The 17,439-nt window shown below is 32.6% G+C and overlaps 1 protein-coding gene across 1 annotated transcript; it reads left to right on the top strand.

Moving 5' to 3' along the window:
• The first annotated feature begins 8,092 nt into the window (after positions 1–8,092).
• Positions 8,093–8,798, top strand: LOC122501807. The gene is made up of 2 exons (XM_043611556.1): positions 8,093–8,292; positions 8,348–8,798. The coding sequence occupies exons 1-2, from the start codon at positions 8,093–8,095 to the stop codon at positions 8,796–8,798; spliced, it is 651 nt and encodes a 216-aa protein (XP_043467491.1).
• The last annotated feature ends 8,641 nt before the right edge of the window (positions 8,799–17,439 follow it).

The following is a 17,439-nucleotide window of genomic DNA, read 5'->3' as shown; positions in this document are numbered from 1 at the left end:
TCAAAGAAATCTGACAGCTTCCGTTAAATTTCTTGCGGCAACTAATAACCATAGAAATTCAGGAAAAACCATGAAAAAACTGTTCATAATTTACTTTTTGCATATTACTATTTTCCAGTACATGTAAACTAAAATTTGTCTACACTAAAATTAAAGTGTATACAATTTTCTGTTAATTAAAAAAAATTAAGTGCTTCATCTTTATCAGTCTAAAAGTTGCGACCTTCTAAAATAATTTTTTTACATATAATTTCTTAAATAGGAAATAATTTTTCAGTTTTTGAGATTTAAACAGATTTCTATGCATCTAAAGTTACTAGAACCCGTAAGAAATTAAGTTCCGCATATACGTTACCGTTTCATGTAACGCATTTTTAAGATCACTAACCAAAAAAAGTCGCTCTTACAATAAGTAAACTGATTCGGAAGTGTAAAAGTAGTGTAAAATTAAAGTTTTAAAAGGTTACTTATTTTTTTCCTACTACTTTGAACATTTAAATTGATTTTCTTAGTTTAATTAAGTGATAATTTTGGCTAAAAAAAATTGTGGTGTCTGCCATAAAAAGTTGTATGTCACCATGACTGGACTGCCTGTTTTTTCTATTTTTAATGTCAGTTTACCATTTTTTGGATATAAATCCCATGTTGAGCAGAAAACACAATGCAAAGCAGATTTTCGTAAGAGTAGAAAGGATAGTGATATCTGACTATCTCTCTTGCACTCACGAATTTCTGCTTTGCATTGTGTTTTTTGTTCAGCATGGGACTGCACCCTGAAAGTAAATTTTTTTTCAAATAAAAACACATCAAAGCTATTATGGTATAAACACTTATTTAGGGATCTAAACTAATTCTTAGAATAGAAAACTCAGATTAATTTGCTTTCATAAAGAATTTTTTAGAAAAAAAGGTTAGGCAGTCCACTCAAGGTGACATTACCCTACCTCTTTTTGTAATTTCTCCTTAGTTTTTAATGATTAATACTATTATTACTGCTTATAAAAATAAATTTTTTAAATAAGATTTTATTTCAATGTAAAGTAGATTAAAAAAAATCGCGGAAATCTAACTTGTTACTTACCCCCGTTTAGAAATTAACATATTTAAATCCTGTTTGTCATGTGCCCCTGATGAGGATTGCCTGAACTGATTTATATATGTTACGGTCGATTATTGGGCAATGTCGACAATGCCCAAAGTGACTGGGCATTGTCAAGATTGCCCGAATGTTTTTATAAGGTTCAAAGAAATGTGTTAGTGCCAGGGCAATGTCGACATTGCCCGGAAAAGCTTAATGTCATAAAATTTTTCAAACATTGGCCGCAATTGGGAGGCAATGTTGACATTACCCAAAGTGACTGGGCATTGTCAAGATTGCCCGGCTAACTTTGCTTTCTTTTTTGACAGCAGTAACTTTAGATCTCGCTTTAGATGCATAGAAATCTATTTATTTCTCAAAAACTGAAAAATTATTTATATTTAAGAAATTATATGCAAAAAAATGATTTTAGAAGGTCGCAACTTTTAGACTGGTAAAGATGAAGCACTTCATTCTTTTTAAATTAACAGAAAATTGTATACACTTTAATTTTAGTGTAGAAAAATTTGAGTTTACATGTACTGGAAGATAGTAATACGCAAAAAGTAAATTATGAACAGTTTTTTCATGGTTTTTCCTGGATTTCTATGGTTATTAGTTGCCGCAAGAAATTTAACAGTAACATTCTCTTTTCTACTACTCATTTAAAGAACTTAAGCTAATAAAATACTAACTATGATTTATTTTCTTAAAAATAAGTTAACTATTATTTAGAAAAAAAAGAAAAAATGAGTTTTCTCAAAAACGGCTCGAGCGATTTTGTTCTTTTTGGGCTCAAAATGATCACAAGAGAACCCAGAAACAAATTCAAGAAAAAAACCGGAAGTGCAAGCATTTTTTGGGTTGAACTTAATTCAAACCCACCGTGCATACTTATGTTGTGAAACAAGACAAGAGCAAAATGTCCCCTACTGTCCCGTATAGTAGCTTTATTCTTATTATGTAGGTAAAAGTTTTTAAATTCAATGTATAAAAAACAGGAACTTGGTTTTATATGATAGGAAGTTATTTATATGAATATAGTATAGATATTCTTGACATAATATTTGTTCTTTTTTATATACTGTTTCTTTTTCAAATGTCCCCTACTGTCCCGAAGTACCGTAACCAATCTTCTCTCATTTTTTGTATAAAAACAAAAAAGTTTGTTGTGCACGCAATAGAATTAATATTTATTTATATAAACGCATCTTAACATTTACACAAAAAAAAAAAGTTCATTTATTTAAAAAAATAAAGTTGAACGAAAACCAAACAATAGTGATCATATTCTGCCAAAAAACTGTCTGCCATTAAAAAAAATATTCACGTCTAATGTTATAACCACTATTCCTTTTGATTATTTAGAACATTAAATAATATAGAAAACTTGATTACAAATACAAAATCGAAAATTCACATTTTAACTTTCCTGAAGACTATATTTTTCCTTTTAAATGAAATGAGCCATACATCGACCAAGGCCACGTCAGGCACAGACAGTCCAACACCAAGAAAAACAGACAAGATTCGATCAAATAAATTTTCCTTCTCTTTAACAGAGAATTCCAGATTAAACATTATGATATTTTTAGATCTCTCATGACTATCAAATTTTTCCACAAAGGTTTCAATTTTTATTGTTTTTCGGTTAAGGAAGAGATAGAGGATCCAGCAGTAGTTGCAGCTTTGGATGTTGCTTGTACTTCCTTCTTGAGGTCATTATGCGAGCTTATTAAATTTTTTATGTCATTTAATAATTGCACAATAACATCTTCCAACTTAGAGTCCATGTTAAATAAACACTTTTTTAAAACACGTTAATAGGAAAAAATGTAGACTCATTCCACAAAACACAGTAAATAACTTTTGAAACACTCCTTGTTAACACTAACTCCTTGTTAGTTGCGATAAATTTAAGCAAAACACACCTTGCACTGATGATGACACTCATTACAAATTGGAATCACAAAGTTGATTCTATGACGGGAAGTACGCATGTGGTGTGGATTGCAAAAGTCAATTGCTCGACCAGCAGTAGACGGTAAACGAAATTGCGACGGTGATACTTGTACTGATGGTGACACTGGATTATCTGGAATACCACAAAGTTGATTCTATGACGGGAAGCACGCATGTGGTGTGGATTGCGAAAGTCAATTGCTCGACCAGCAGTAGACGGTAAACGAAATTGCGACGGTAATACTTGCACTGATGATGACACTGATTAAAATTTGGAATCACAAAGTTGATTCGAGAACGGAAAGCACGCATGTGGTGTGGATTGCGAAAGTCAATTGCTCGACCAGCAGTAGACGGTAAACAAAATTGCGGTAGTAATAACTGAAATAAATAATTACTTGCACTAATGATGACACTGATTAAAAAATAGAATCACAAAGTTGATTCAAAAACTGGAAACACGCCTTGTGGTGTGGATTTTGAAAGTCGATTGCTCGACCAGCAGTAGACGGTAAACAAAATTGCGGTAGTAAAACACGTGTTGAAAATCGAAAGAATCCTTGCTCCTGAGTACTGCAGATGCTTATTTCACCCAAATAAACACTCAAAAAAATTGACAAACAAATTGGATTTCATCGCCAACCATGGACCGTGGCGTCTCCGAAAATTGTCGCGCTCACAACTTCGTATATTTCATGTAATGAGCAATAATTTCACTAAATACCTTTCTTTTTAGATTTAAACTGTTTGAGTATATCAACCGCACGGACGATATAGAAGTTTTTACCATTTTTTAGGGTAATTTCACGAGAATTGGAAATTAAATAACAATTAATTATTTAAAACATTAATAAATGTTTTAGAGACAACTTAATTTATCTTGGAGTTTACAATTGTTTCTCAAAGTGCATAAAAATAGATTTGAATTTGTTTTTGTTTAAACAATTGGCATAAAATTATAAAGGAATTCCGAATACTTTGAATCAGGGCCCGACACGGACACGAAAAAAAACGAAAATTCGTGTCGTGCCCGTGCCGTGCCTTGGCATGACACGAAAAACGTTTAGTAATTCGTGCCGTGCCTTGACACGACACGAATAACGCTTGGTAATTCGTGCCGTGCCTAGGCACGACACAAATTACGTTTGGTAATGCGTTATATGCCAAGGCACGACACAAATAAAATTTTTGAAATGTGTTGTGCCAAGGCAAGTTTTAAAGGCACGCATGGAATATTGTGTAGAATCTCAAAAGCAATATTTAAGGCACGACACGATGTAGTAAGTGTAATTCGTGTCGTGCCTTGGCACGGGCACGAATTACCAAGCAAACTTTGTGTCGTGCCTTGGCACGGCACGAATTACAAATCGTACTTCGTGTCGTGCCAAGGCACGGGCACGACACGAATTTTTCGTGAAAGTCCCTGCTTTGAATACTAAGTAAACACAAGATCCGACAAAAAAACGTTTAAAAATCGATATTATACCACAAAAACACGTTAATTTATAAATATCCAAAAATGGTGTAACTTTTGGGTAGTACTGTAGAGGGTTGGGGTGGTCAAAATTTAAAGTTTATAGGTCAAATTACTCGGCAGAGAGCCCTCTATAAATCCTAGAAATTTATTTTTAACTTTTTTGAAACCCTCGCGAATGATTTTGATTTTTCAAATAATTGAAACTTTTCCCATGCATTTTACATTCCACAAGGAAGGAACTTTATAAAAGAAATGTATATTACATAAAAATATTAAAAAGTAAAATATAAAAAAGATTTACAAATACAATTTAAGAAATTAAATAATTTTATTTACTGAATAAAAATGACTGCAAACTTTTACTAACGAAATTGTTCTTCAGGCACATAATTGTCAACATTTGTTGGCAATCAATTTGAATAGGGATTGCTTTTTTCGTTAAATCGAGGAAAAATTCTTCGCTTCCCAAGACAGATTTCATGTATGGTCTGCATACAATTAAAATGATTTCTGTTTCGAGTCGTCCAATTCTCTTTATTAGTATAACTTGAAGTGTTCCATTTTCAAAATTCCTTAGATGACTCTATCTTTCTGAATTTATTACATCTTCACAGTCTTTTAACGAGCGTGGATTCTGCACAGGCACAGACTTGCGCTCTCATGGCTAGAAAAATATAAGAAAATTTGTAATTTTTAATTTTGCACAAAAAAATATATATATGCGAATATATACACGGAAAAAATCTTGGGTGACGTGCAATCCCAATCGTCGGAAAGTGGGGGAACTATAGTTTGGATGTGCTACGTTCTCAATTCGGGAAATCTACGTTCCCATGTTGGTGGCGCTGAACACCCAAGATTTGAGACTCAAAACCTTGGGACTGCAATAGCCTCATCTTGGGCGTACAGCACGCCTAAGTTGGAAATGCAGCTCCTCCAAACTAAAGTCGTATCGCATTCGTACATTTTCGGTCTACAGTTTACGATCTTTTCATCCTTTTTCAATCAAATTATGGACTTTACGGACCTATTAAAAAAAACTGACTCACAGACTTCAAGAAAATTTACTGACTTTTACGAGATTTACTGACCTAGTTCGAGCACTGCTTTTGATATTCAATTATTATCTAGAATTTTAACCGAAATTCATTTTAAAATTAATTTTTATTGGAAAATTGTACTAGAATTCAATTATTTAAATACAAAAATAAATAATTTACTTAATAATTTAATGTTTCTCAAAATTGAATTCTAATAAAAAATTTTATCAACAAAATTTTCAAACAATTGAATTTTTTGACGAATTTCAATAAAATCTTTAAGAATAATTACATTTTCCAAAGAATTCGATTAAAATTGTATTAGAAATAATTGAATCCCTGTAAAAATTTGATTATTTATTATTGAATTATTGCGAAGAAATTTATAAAAAGTTTGTAAATAATTGAATTCCTGTAAAATTTCTATTGTTTATGAAAATATTGTGATTTGTTACATTATTCATACTTACAACTCCTGTAGATTAGTATAAATTGATTTATTTGAAGATGGCTGTGATGTGCAAGCTCTGTGAAGCTCTTGCTTGAAGGCTATTTCTCGTTCTAACCGTTTGTCGGGTAAATGAATGTGGGGAACTGTATCCACAAACCGATCGTCGGAATAAAGAATGCCACGGCCATTGCAATTCTTCGATTTTTTGAATTTGCAAACAAGATACCTGAAATGATCAGAAAAATAGATTATTAAAAAAATAAAAAAAATTGAATTTCAACGATGGGTCGGCCGCTACAAAAACCGAATCTTCTGTGACTCCCTGGGCAGTGTCTCAGGGCACGGGGATTTAGAGGGATATCGAGAGAGACGAGATCCATTCCGCGGGTCCATTCCGAAGACTTCCTACTGGTGGAAGTCTGACCAAGAAGAAACCCTTCCATGGTTACGTTGGCTGTGCCATGGCGATTGAGGCGCGAGTCTCTGCCACCCAATCCTTGATGAACTCGTGTCCAGGGATGAATGATACCAGGGTTACCAAATTCATCGGGTTCTTCCGTGGGGGGGGGGGGGTTTGGACGGAAAACGACCATCGCTGAGCATTACTTAGCTCTTGTAAAGTTCGGGAACGGTTGTGTTACAGGAGGGGCCCGTCCTTGTAGTGGGGCTCGAATGGAGGTATCTTAAACGAGACTCCGATATACCAGGCGAACTCTCGGATGTATTTTAGCCTTATCTTTGAATAGAGGCTCTTTAAAGACCTTCTTTCCTCTTTTCTCGTGGGACCAAAAATGGATACTACAAACACAAACACACAAAACAAAAACTCTGAACATGCGAGTATTAAAGAGCCCTCTTTGGGGGATCTCAATGCTGGTATGGGGACTACGCTTGGAGCTGGGGTGGGGACCACAGGGGACCCAACTTTGCAACAAGTAGATAGGGTACAAAAACACTTGGGTAACCTTGTCCTTAGGGGCAAGAAACCAAGTGGGGCTGAAATAAGGAGGAGAAGGCGGGATCGAACTCGGGACTCTATGAGGACCGGATCGAATACCGCTGGCACTTCTCAGGACACTACTGGGGAGGGCTGACAAAAAGACAACAGGACTCGGACGAGGCTTCCCCTAATACTAGAATGCTGTCAAAAAGGTTAAGGGGCCAACAAGGGGGAACCTTATCGTTTGTGGAAATTACTAGATCGTCATTAGCCGAGGCGATCGTTGCGAACGGTTATCCGAGGGTCTTGATGACGTTGGCTAATCTGGACCAATTTAGGGTAGCAATTCATTGTGAGATAGAGGGGGACGCAGTAAGACCCTATCCTCACTTTGGAGAGGTTCGCCTCACTAGGGGAGCGATCCTGGTAGAGTGCCTGGACTCAGAATCTAGGGAATGGCTAAATAGCCGTATACCTAGGTTTAGTCAGGCGTTAGGGGGTCTTACCATTAAGGTGGTAGATCCGGCACAGCTGATCAAGCTGTTAAGGCTTGTGGCTTTGGTACCTGGGGTGCTATTCTGTAACTTCACTTCACATTCACTTCACTTTCACTTCACTTTCACTTCACATTCACTTCACATTCACTTCACATTCACTTCGCATTCACTTCACTTTCACTTCACATTCACTTCACATTCACTCCACATTCACTTTACATTCACTTCACATTCACTTCACTTTCACTCCACATTCACTTCGCATTTACTTTACTTTTACTTCACATTCACTTCACATTGAAAGTGAATGTGAAGTGAATGTGAAGTGAATGTGGAGTGAAAGTGAAGTGAATGTGAAGTGAATGTGAAGTGAATGTGAAGTGAATGTGGAGTGAAAGTGAAGTGAATGTGAAGTGAATGTAAAGTGAAGTTACAGAATAGCACCCCTGGTCCTAGGGTGAACCAGGCTTCAATCCTTAAAAACCTCGGTAGACAAAATACCGGGGTGGATACAAGCCCGGCAGTTGAAACTGTGTTTTGGACTCGGCCAAATCACTCTAAGAGTGACGAGGCAAGGTACTGACACAGCTGCTGGGCAGAGTACCCAGGGGGGGACGCGACTGAGGAGACCGTGAATCAGCCTTAAAATGGCTACTTCTGAGATTCATTGTACGCAGATTAATTTGCATCATTGTAAAGGCGCTTCGGCGATTTTAGCCAAGAGCTTGACAAAGATGCAGACAGCTTTTGCCTTTATTCAAGAACCTTGGGTTTTCAAGGGGAGAATTAGAGGTCTGAACGGCTGTGGGAAGCTAGTTAGTTCACCACAGGAACCAGTTCCAAGGGCGTGTCTGATCTATAAAGGTCTAGACGCCTTTTCTCTTTTGGAATTTAACAACTAGGGACTCAGCTGTAGTTAAAGCTAAGTATCTGGAAAAAAACGGAAATAAAAGGGAGGTAGTAATAGCGTCGGCTTACTTTCCGGGATCAGGGGATGAACCTGCACCACCTACAGAGGTGGAAAAGTTGGTAGATTACTGTCAACAGCAAGGTCTCCCTTTGATAAAAGGTTGTGATGCTAATGCGCACCATGTCGTATGGGGCAGCACTGACATTAACGACAGAGGCAGAAGACTTTTAGATTTTCTGATAGATACAGATTTAGATATTTTAAATCAGGGTAATGAGGCGACTTTTGTTACTGTTAACAGAAAAGAGGTGTTGGATATTACGATCTGTTCCAAGTCTTTGTGTGATGGCGTGAGGGACTGGAGGGTGTCTAATGAAGATTCCCTCTTGGACCACAGGCCTATAACGTTTAGATTGGAATCGAAGGATCAGGAACAGGAGTGAGGACGTAAACCCTAAAGTACTGACTGGGCTTCATATATTGAAGACCTCAAGACCTCCATGGCATGCTTCCCCACTTCGTATGAAACGCGGGAGGAGTTGGAGCTTGCAGCGGAATATCTGCGAGATTCTATTATCTGCTCCTTTAAAAGAAACTGTGTAGTTAAGAAAATGGGCTTCAATGGGGGTAGTAAATGGTGGACCCCCGTTTGGAGGAACATAGAAAAACAGTAATAAAGCTTTTTAATAAAGCCAAGAAACGTAGGAATCAGCGAGCATGGGATGAATCGATTCTTACAAGAGAGAAGTAGAGAGGGCAAGGGGTGTCAGCTGGAGAAGTTTTTGCGAGGGAATCGAGAGGGTACCAGAAGCATTAAGACTTCATAAAGTACTAGCTCGAGACCCAATGGCAAAATTAACTACTATTAAGCTGCCTTATGGGCACTATGCCCAGGATAAAAGGGAGTGTCTAAAGTACCTGATGGAGGTAAACTTCCTGGACTTTAGAGAAGATTTGGAGAACAGCCACGGCATAGGACCAGGTAGGAACCGAGGATATCGGGAACATTGGAAACTAGCAGCCAGGGTTGTAACTCCGGAAGGGATTGATTGGGCAATAAGCACTTTCAAACCATTTAAGGCTTCAGGGGGGACGTTATATATCCGGTTCTTTTGCAAAAGGAATTAGAGTGTATTAGAGTACCCCTGTGTAAAATTATGAGAGCGTTACACACCGGAGTCTTGGAAAAAGACGAGGGTTGTGTTTATTCTGAAGGTCGGTCGGTCAGGGTATACTGCGGCGAAGGACTTTCAGCCAATCAGTCTAACTTCCTTTATATTAAAGACGTTAGAGAAGCTGATGGATAATTTTATTAGACAGGAATGTCTTAGAGATCATCCCCTACATCAGGGACAGCATGCATATTGAGCAGGCTTCTCAGTAGAAACAGCCCTCCATTCGTCAGTAGGTAGAATGGAGGGACAAATCAGCAGTGGTGGCTATGCAGTTGGTACCTTTTTTATATCGAAGGTGCCTTCCCTAACACCTCTAGCAAAGCTATCTGTAGGGCAGCCAGGAAGCGAGGTGTGCCCAAACCGCTAATTAAGTGGATCGACAGCATGCTTCGCGAAGGGCCCTTGAAGCGGAGTATGGTGAGGCTAAGGTAACAGGCTTTGTCTCAAAAGGGTGCCCACAAGGAGGAGTCCTCTCTCCTTTATTGTGGTGCTTAGTGGCAGATGAGTTAACCCTTTAACGCCCAAATGGACAAAATTTTGGCATGAAGTTTGAGGACTTATTTCGGTACATAAAAATCAATTAAAAAATTCACGAATCATCATTAATGATTTTTATAAAAAAATTTCGATTTTTTTCAAATTTTTGTTTAATTTTCAATTTTTTCTACTATGAAATAGCGGAAAAATAATTCCAAATGTTAGAAATAACGTGACATAGATATATAACCTAGAAGATAGGACTATAGAGAAAATTAAAAATTAAAATGGCGGCTTAAAAATGGAGTTTGAAGTTCAAATTTTTTTCAAAATTTGATTCGAAAGTACGAAATTGTTAAAAGTGTTTAGATCAGATTAAAATTTGTTACTCGGGGGTTTTAGGGGTTGCTGATCACGAATCTGAAGTGCAATTTTAAAAATTAAAAATGGCGGATTCAATATGGCGGACAATTTTTTTTAAAAACTCATTAACTTTGCTTGAAACTTGTTACTCAAGGGTTTTTGGGGTCGCTGATTATAAATCTAAAATCCAATTTTTAAAATTCAAAATGGCGGATTCAATATGTTTGACAAATTTTTAAAAACTCATTAGATTAGCTTTAAATTTGTTACTCGGGGGTTTTAGGGGTGGCTGATCACGAATCTGGAGTCCATTTTTCAAAATTTGAAATGGCGGATCCAATATGGCTGAAAATTTTTCTAAAAATTTATTAGATTTGCTTGAAACTTATCACTCGGGGGTTTTTGGGGTCGCTGATTACGAATATAATGTCCAATTTTTTAAATTAAACATGGCTGCTTCAATATGACAGACGAATTTTCAGTTGAAATTCGATAATCACGTTCTTTAGCCATTAAAATACTTAAAATATTTTTAATGTTTCCCAACTTTTACCACGTGGAGGTAAACTTGAACTGTAAATTAAATAAAAACTTTAAATCATTTAAAAAAATAAATAAATAAATAATTAATAAATTAAATATATATGGGGTATTCTCTGCAAAACGGACCCCCCCTCTGCCCAGAAAGGGTTTAAAAATAAAAGACCATTCTTTTTGAAAAATTACAGCTTGGAATATGTAGTTACTTTTGCCGTATGGCTTTTTTTAATTAAAAATTTTTATTAGATAGTATAGCACTATAAATAAATAAATGCTAACAAAAAAAAAATAAATTAACTGCTTCAGAATTTTCAAATTTGACCCGATTTGCTCAAAACTTGTTACTCGGAGTTTTTTGGGGTAGCTGATTACGAATCTGAAGTAGCTTTTTAGAAATTCAAAATGGCGGATCCAATATGGCGGACTAATATTTAAATTTGATCAGATTCGTTTAAAACTTGTTACTCAGGGGTTTTTAGGGTCGCTGATTACGATTCCGAAGTTACTTTTTAAAAATTCAAAATGGCGGATCCAATATGGCGGACAAAAATTTTTAAAATTTGACCAGATTCGCTCAAAACGTGTTAGTCGGAGGTTTTCGGGGTCGCTGATTACGAATATAATGTCCAATTTTTGAAATTAAACATGGCTGCTTTAATATGACAAACGAATTTTCAGTTGAAATTTGATAATCACGTTCTTTAGCCATTAAAATACTTAAAATATTTTAAATGTTTCCCAACTTTCACCACGTAGAGGTAAACTTGAACTGTAAATTAAATAAAAACTTTAAATATTTTAAAAAATAAATAAATAAATAATTAATAAATTGAATAGGGGAGAGGGCCCCAAGATGGACATTTCCTATAAAATTTTTGTTTAAAGTGACAGCATCTTCTCAATTTTGTTATTTTTGTTGTTTGTATAGACGAAGATTTTTATGCATATTTGAAAAATAAAACCAGTTTTTTTTCTACTGCGCATATCACCTGAATTTTTGGTCAAAAAAAGTTTTATTTCCGATTTTTCTCAAGTCGATTAAGTTATTTAAATTTTTGATTTTAAATAGGTATTTATCGTTATAATATTATTTATTTATCATATAATAATATTCTAAAATGATTTTATTAATATTTTGTTTGTATAAAATTTTTTTCTAGGTTTCAAAAAATGGTGTCATTTACCCTAAGATGGACACTTTCGAGACCCTAAGATGGACACCACTTTTCAATGTATTTATTTTCATGCTTTCGATTACACATTTTTTACATAATTTTGTAAGCCTCGTAATTAAGATTTTTTATTTTTACTGCTATGGAATGTAGAGCTATCGATAGAGAATTCGATATATCGATATATCTTAACTTGTCAAATTAAAGTTAAATAGGTTATTTTTTTATTCTCAAGTTATAAAATTAAGATTTTTAATAATGTTATTCCTAGTAAATAGAATAAAATGATTAAACATTAGTTTAAAAATTAATACAGGATGTTTATCTTTAATTTACTACACTTTAAAGTGATTTTTAAGAAGGTGTCCATCTTGGGGCCACTTTTTTTTTGTTTAAAAATTTTAACAGTTAGAAAAAATGCTATAAAAAATGTTTAAGTTCAAAATAAAATTTTATCTCAGTGGCCATAAATTACCTAATAAATTGTACATTCATTTAGTATAAAACATTTTAACATATCTTATTCGGTTTGGATTTTAGAGCCATCAATCGAAGAGGTGTCCATCTTGGGGCCGTTTCCCCTATATATATATATATATAGCCCTCTCCCCTATTTAATTTATTAATTATTTATTTATTTATTTTTTAAAATATTTAAAGTTTTTATTTAATTTACAGTTCAAGTTTACCTCCACGTGGTGAAAGTTGGGAAACATTTAAAATATTTTAAGTATTTTAATGGCTAAAGAACGTGATTATCAAATTTCAACTGATAATTCGTTTGTCATATTAAAGCAGCCATGTTTAATTTCAAAAAAAAAAGAAACAAGAGTAAAAATACAAAAACCTGATTTTTTTGTTATTGTACAAATTAAAATAACGAAAACCATAATTTTTTTATTTAGAAAAGTTGACAGTTTCTTTGACAACTGTTAACAGTCAAATTTTAAATTTAACAACATATTCGTAATCAGCGACTTCGAAAACCCTTACAAACATGTATCACTTATTTATAGCTATTGTTGCTATTTAGAAAACTTAGATTATTTTTTCTATGTTTGGGGAGTTTGTTATTAATTTATATGAACAATTATTCAAAAAATTTTTTCATTACTTGTATGTTTTTCATTTTAATACTGTGATCCACACAGAAGAAACTAAGCAAAACAAGATTAAAAAATATTAATATTTAAAAAAGTTACAAGGGTTTTTGTATAAGTTAAACTGTTGTTTTCTCGAAAACTTGTTTTCGCACGTAAGGTCCCTTTACATAGACTAGGTCACACATAAACACATAAGTTTTTTAATTTTTACAATTTGATATAATGGAATCAAGTTTGCAAATCAGAACTTGCGACATGCATTTAAAATGTCTAAATTCTAATTATTTGTAAAATCTCAAATCCATGTTAGAAATCAGTTGTCTTTACGTATTTAAAAGCAAATATAAATGGATTTACTTTAATTTACACAGATTTTTTATTTTTTAATTGGCAGATTCTAAATATCCAAATCATATTTCTCTTGAGAATTAAATATAAACAAAAAGTAATTTATTTATAAATATAAATTGCAATAAAAGTAATATAATAAATATTTGTGCGGTGCAATAAAATTAAAAAATATTTCAATATTTTTAGATGTCGTGCATTCGGAATCAATACAATTTAACTAAAATCGTCTTATATCGTTTTTTCACAGCAAAATTTAAAATTATGATAATTTATTATACTACTAATCTACTCAATATTGGAAGTAGAAATTTAATTTAATCAAGAGTTAAAACGACAATACTTAACTAACTATAGGAGTTAGAAAAAAATCACTTTTGATTTATAGGTTTACCAATTTAAATTATATTAAATAATGGTTTAATTCCGAAGGCATTTTCATTTTTTCATGTTACACTTATTTCGATTACTTGTAAAATGTAGGTAATGGATATGAGCTAACAAAAAGTATCTATATAATTAATCTTTATTTGATTTATTGTTAATTATATTATATGTACACCTACTGGGTTCTTCCAGGACATTTTTTGGCATAAAGTGTGTATTTCAAGGACCCACTTTTAAATAAGATGTATAGTTCCAGGACTTTATTTTTATTGTTAGAAATCTTTATATTCTTAAACTTTTTTTCTAATTTAGCATAAATAATAATTATAGAGTAATTGTTTGCTACAAGCATAAAAGCACTACGTATAATTTCAAAATATTTTAAATTACAAATGACAAAGATTTTTTTATTTTTATCTTGGTAGATTCTAATGATCCAAATCGTTTTGTTCTTGAGATTTAAATATAAACAAAACTCGATAAAGTAATTTATTCATAAATATAAATTGCAATGAAACACGGAAAAAAGTAATCTCTACACTTGAAATAATATTATTCTAAAATCCAATGAAGTATAAGTATGTATAACATAAACATTATAGTCACAATTACTGTGTTAAATTGTGTTCGATTCTGTTAAACTTAATACCAGAAAACGCCATAAATTCACATCTCTGATTTAGGCTGGAGTCCCATGGCAGCGTTTTGCGTTGCGTTGTAATGAGAGAGAATGCAGCAAACGTATATTTGCGTCTTTTTCTCTCCCATTACGACGCAACGCAAAACGGTGCCATGGGACTTCACCCTTAGAGATTTGTTGATTTCACAATTTTTCTGATGTGTTGAAGATTACATTGTGTTTTAAGTTCATCAGTGTTAAAGAATATTTAAACCATTTAAATTAATTAAGTATTCATTTCATATTTTAAATGCAGTTTTTACTTTCTATATTTTACGCATGTTTTTCGCGTTATCACGTGGGACATATTTTTATTTATTATAGTATTTTCAAGTTAAACTTTCTCGTGACACTTGAAAACCTAACCTATATTGAAAATTGTATTAAAACACTTTTTTTATTAAGAAATAGAAAAAGAATATTTATATTGTATGATGTTGAAATAATTTCTTTAAATTAATGATATGAAATAATAAAAAATTCATATTGTGTTAAAAAATGTTATTTTCATATGATTGTCAATGTATTTGTTTAAAAGTTCATTCTAAAAAATTATACATTTTTCCAATAATTCACACTCTAAATTGTGATAAATTAATTTTTTTATTACTACGAGTTATTACAAATAATAAAACCGCTGCCAAGTTATACATTTTTGTTATAATTTTGGTGCTCATTTCTTGAACACTTTGCTTCCTCTTAGAGATAATAATAATAATAGAAATATATGAATAACTTTTTATAAATATGGTAAAAGTGATTAAATCTCGGGTCAATCAATGTATTTCTAAATACCCTACAAAATAGTTATAATAGTTTAATAGTTCAAGAAAGTTTTCAAACAAAAATTTGAGAAAATGTCATTTTCCATAATTTTTGGTTTTTCAAATACCAATAATTTCAAAATTTATGATCGCATTAGCTTCAAAAATAGGTCAATCGAAGCGTTTTTTAATGCTCTACAAGTTGGTAACGATATTTTCAAAGTTACTTTTACATTTTTCAACAAAACTTTCAAAAAAGTCTTATTTTCTAAAATTTTAGATTTTTAAAAGTTTAATATCTCTGGTGAATATGGACGAAAAATGTCCATTGAGGGCTCAAAAGATGCGTCTAAAAAAACTCTACAAAATTAAGGAAAAACATTTATAAGTGTCCTAACATTTTTTTAAAGTTATGGACAAAAAACGTTTTTTTGCAAAATTAAAAATCCAAAATGGTTATTAGCCATCCGCATCTGAGCAAAACCTCTCTTATAATTTAGGTCCATTCTTTCAAGTTCTTACAAAAAATACGAATTGTATAAATATGCAAATAAAATTTTTAATAGTTTATTCTAATAGTATATTAGATTTGAATTTATTGAAATAAGTGGATAGTTTAGAACGATATGTTCCATGTCATAAAATTAGAGATTTCTAATATCATTTTTAGGCATAAAAATGCGTAATCTTCACACTGCTAATATGCGGATCAGATAAAACTCCAAATTTCAGTTTTAGAGATCTGTTCAAATAATACGTCCGATTCCCGTGATATTTTATTCTTAAATATCATATTAAATCTCTACCCGGTAAGAAGGTGAGGATTAAAATCGATAAAAGTGAATTCAAATTGTTATGAAATTAGTACATATTCTAATTCAAATAAATGTCGTTTTTGTCCAGTTCCATTTTTATTCATTGTTTGATAAAACAACTGTTTCCATTTCTATCCCATTTAATTCTTTCAAAATTTAGTGCAGAAGTTGTTTACATTTTAATTCTTATCCTAATAGCGCAAAGTGAAATCAGTTTAAAACCATTGACTTCTGCAAAATAAGTGCTTGAGCTGAAGTCATTTTAATTGTCATGGCGAGCATAAGATTTGTAGTAAATAAATCTAATTCAATATTGAACACAATTTTATACTATCCCAGATAAAGTAAATGAAATCAAAGTAATCATATTAAAATTGAGTTTGTTTTAATTCCTTCAAGCAAAATAAGATTGTATGTAAAACCGAAAATGAGTTTGAAAGAATTGATATTTTTTTATTATTATTATTTGAATTCTACCGCTCATTTATATACTACAGTGCCATTGTGCTAACATTATTTACTACATTTTTTCTTTTTCTTTTGTCGTTCTATTCTTGTTGTGTTCCTTGCTTGCTACATACTGTTGTGTTCATTAAATAAATGCTTTCTATCAATTAAATGTTTTAAACCTTTATTAATAGGTTATGGAACTATTACACGAAAAGTTTGAGATTCTTTTTACCCGTACCATAAAAATTTGCAATTTTTATGCAATATTCGATTCATTTTTGGTTGTTTTTATCAACAATTGACATAATAAGTGATAACATATGCTTAACACATCGGTAAATTTAATAGAACAAAAACTACAAATTGGAAAAATCTTGCTTACTAGGTATGTGGTTCGATTTATTCAAAATGACTTATTAAATTTATTAAACAAATTTTAGTTATAACTTGATTACTTTTTAATATATGAAATTTTTTATGCAATTATATCATTAAAATTGTATTAAATATGGAAAATATGAAGCACTTTGATATTAAATTTTATTTTTTACTGCATTAAAACTTCCGGGTCCCTCGGACCCACCTTGCGCGCGCAGTTCAAAAATCGAGCTCGAGCCCGTGAGGGTTAATAAAATGATGTTACATGACAAATTTCACAAGTACAACATGGACTTAAACGACTCAATTATTCAACACATATCAGAAGTAGAAAATACAGCTCGACAAATAAAATAATAAGGTGTAACACTCAGTGATGTGGTAATAATAACAAAAATTATCGGAACTTCACTGACAAAGTTTCGAAACGTTC

Source organism: Leptopilina heterotoma, unplaced genomic scaffold (assembly GCF_015476425.1).
Source record: "Leptopilina heterotoma isolate Lh14 unplaced genomic scaffold, ASM1547642v1 Lhet_215, whole genome shotgun sequence".
Classification (NCBI taxonomy): Eukaryota; Metazoa; Arthropoda; class Insecta; order Hymenoptera; family Figitidae; genus Leptopilina; species Leptopilina heterotoma.
Note: the sequence above shows the minus strand (reverse complement) of the source record. Positions and strands in the feature narration are given on the sequence as shown.

Bases quoted from the DNA above. Each gene is read 5' to 3' on its own strand.
- LOC122501807 (XM_043611556.1), top strand. From the start codon at position 8,093: ATGGCTACTTCTGAGATTCATTGTACGCAGATTAATTTGCATCATTGT. The intron at 8,293-8,347 runs GTGTCTGATCTA...TTTAACAACTAG, and splicing joins CAGGAACCAGTTCCAAGGGC to GGACTCAGCTGTAGTTAAAG.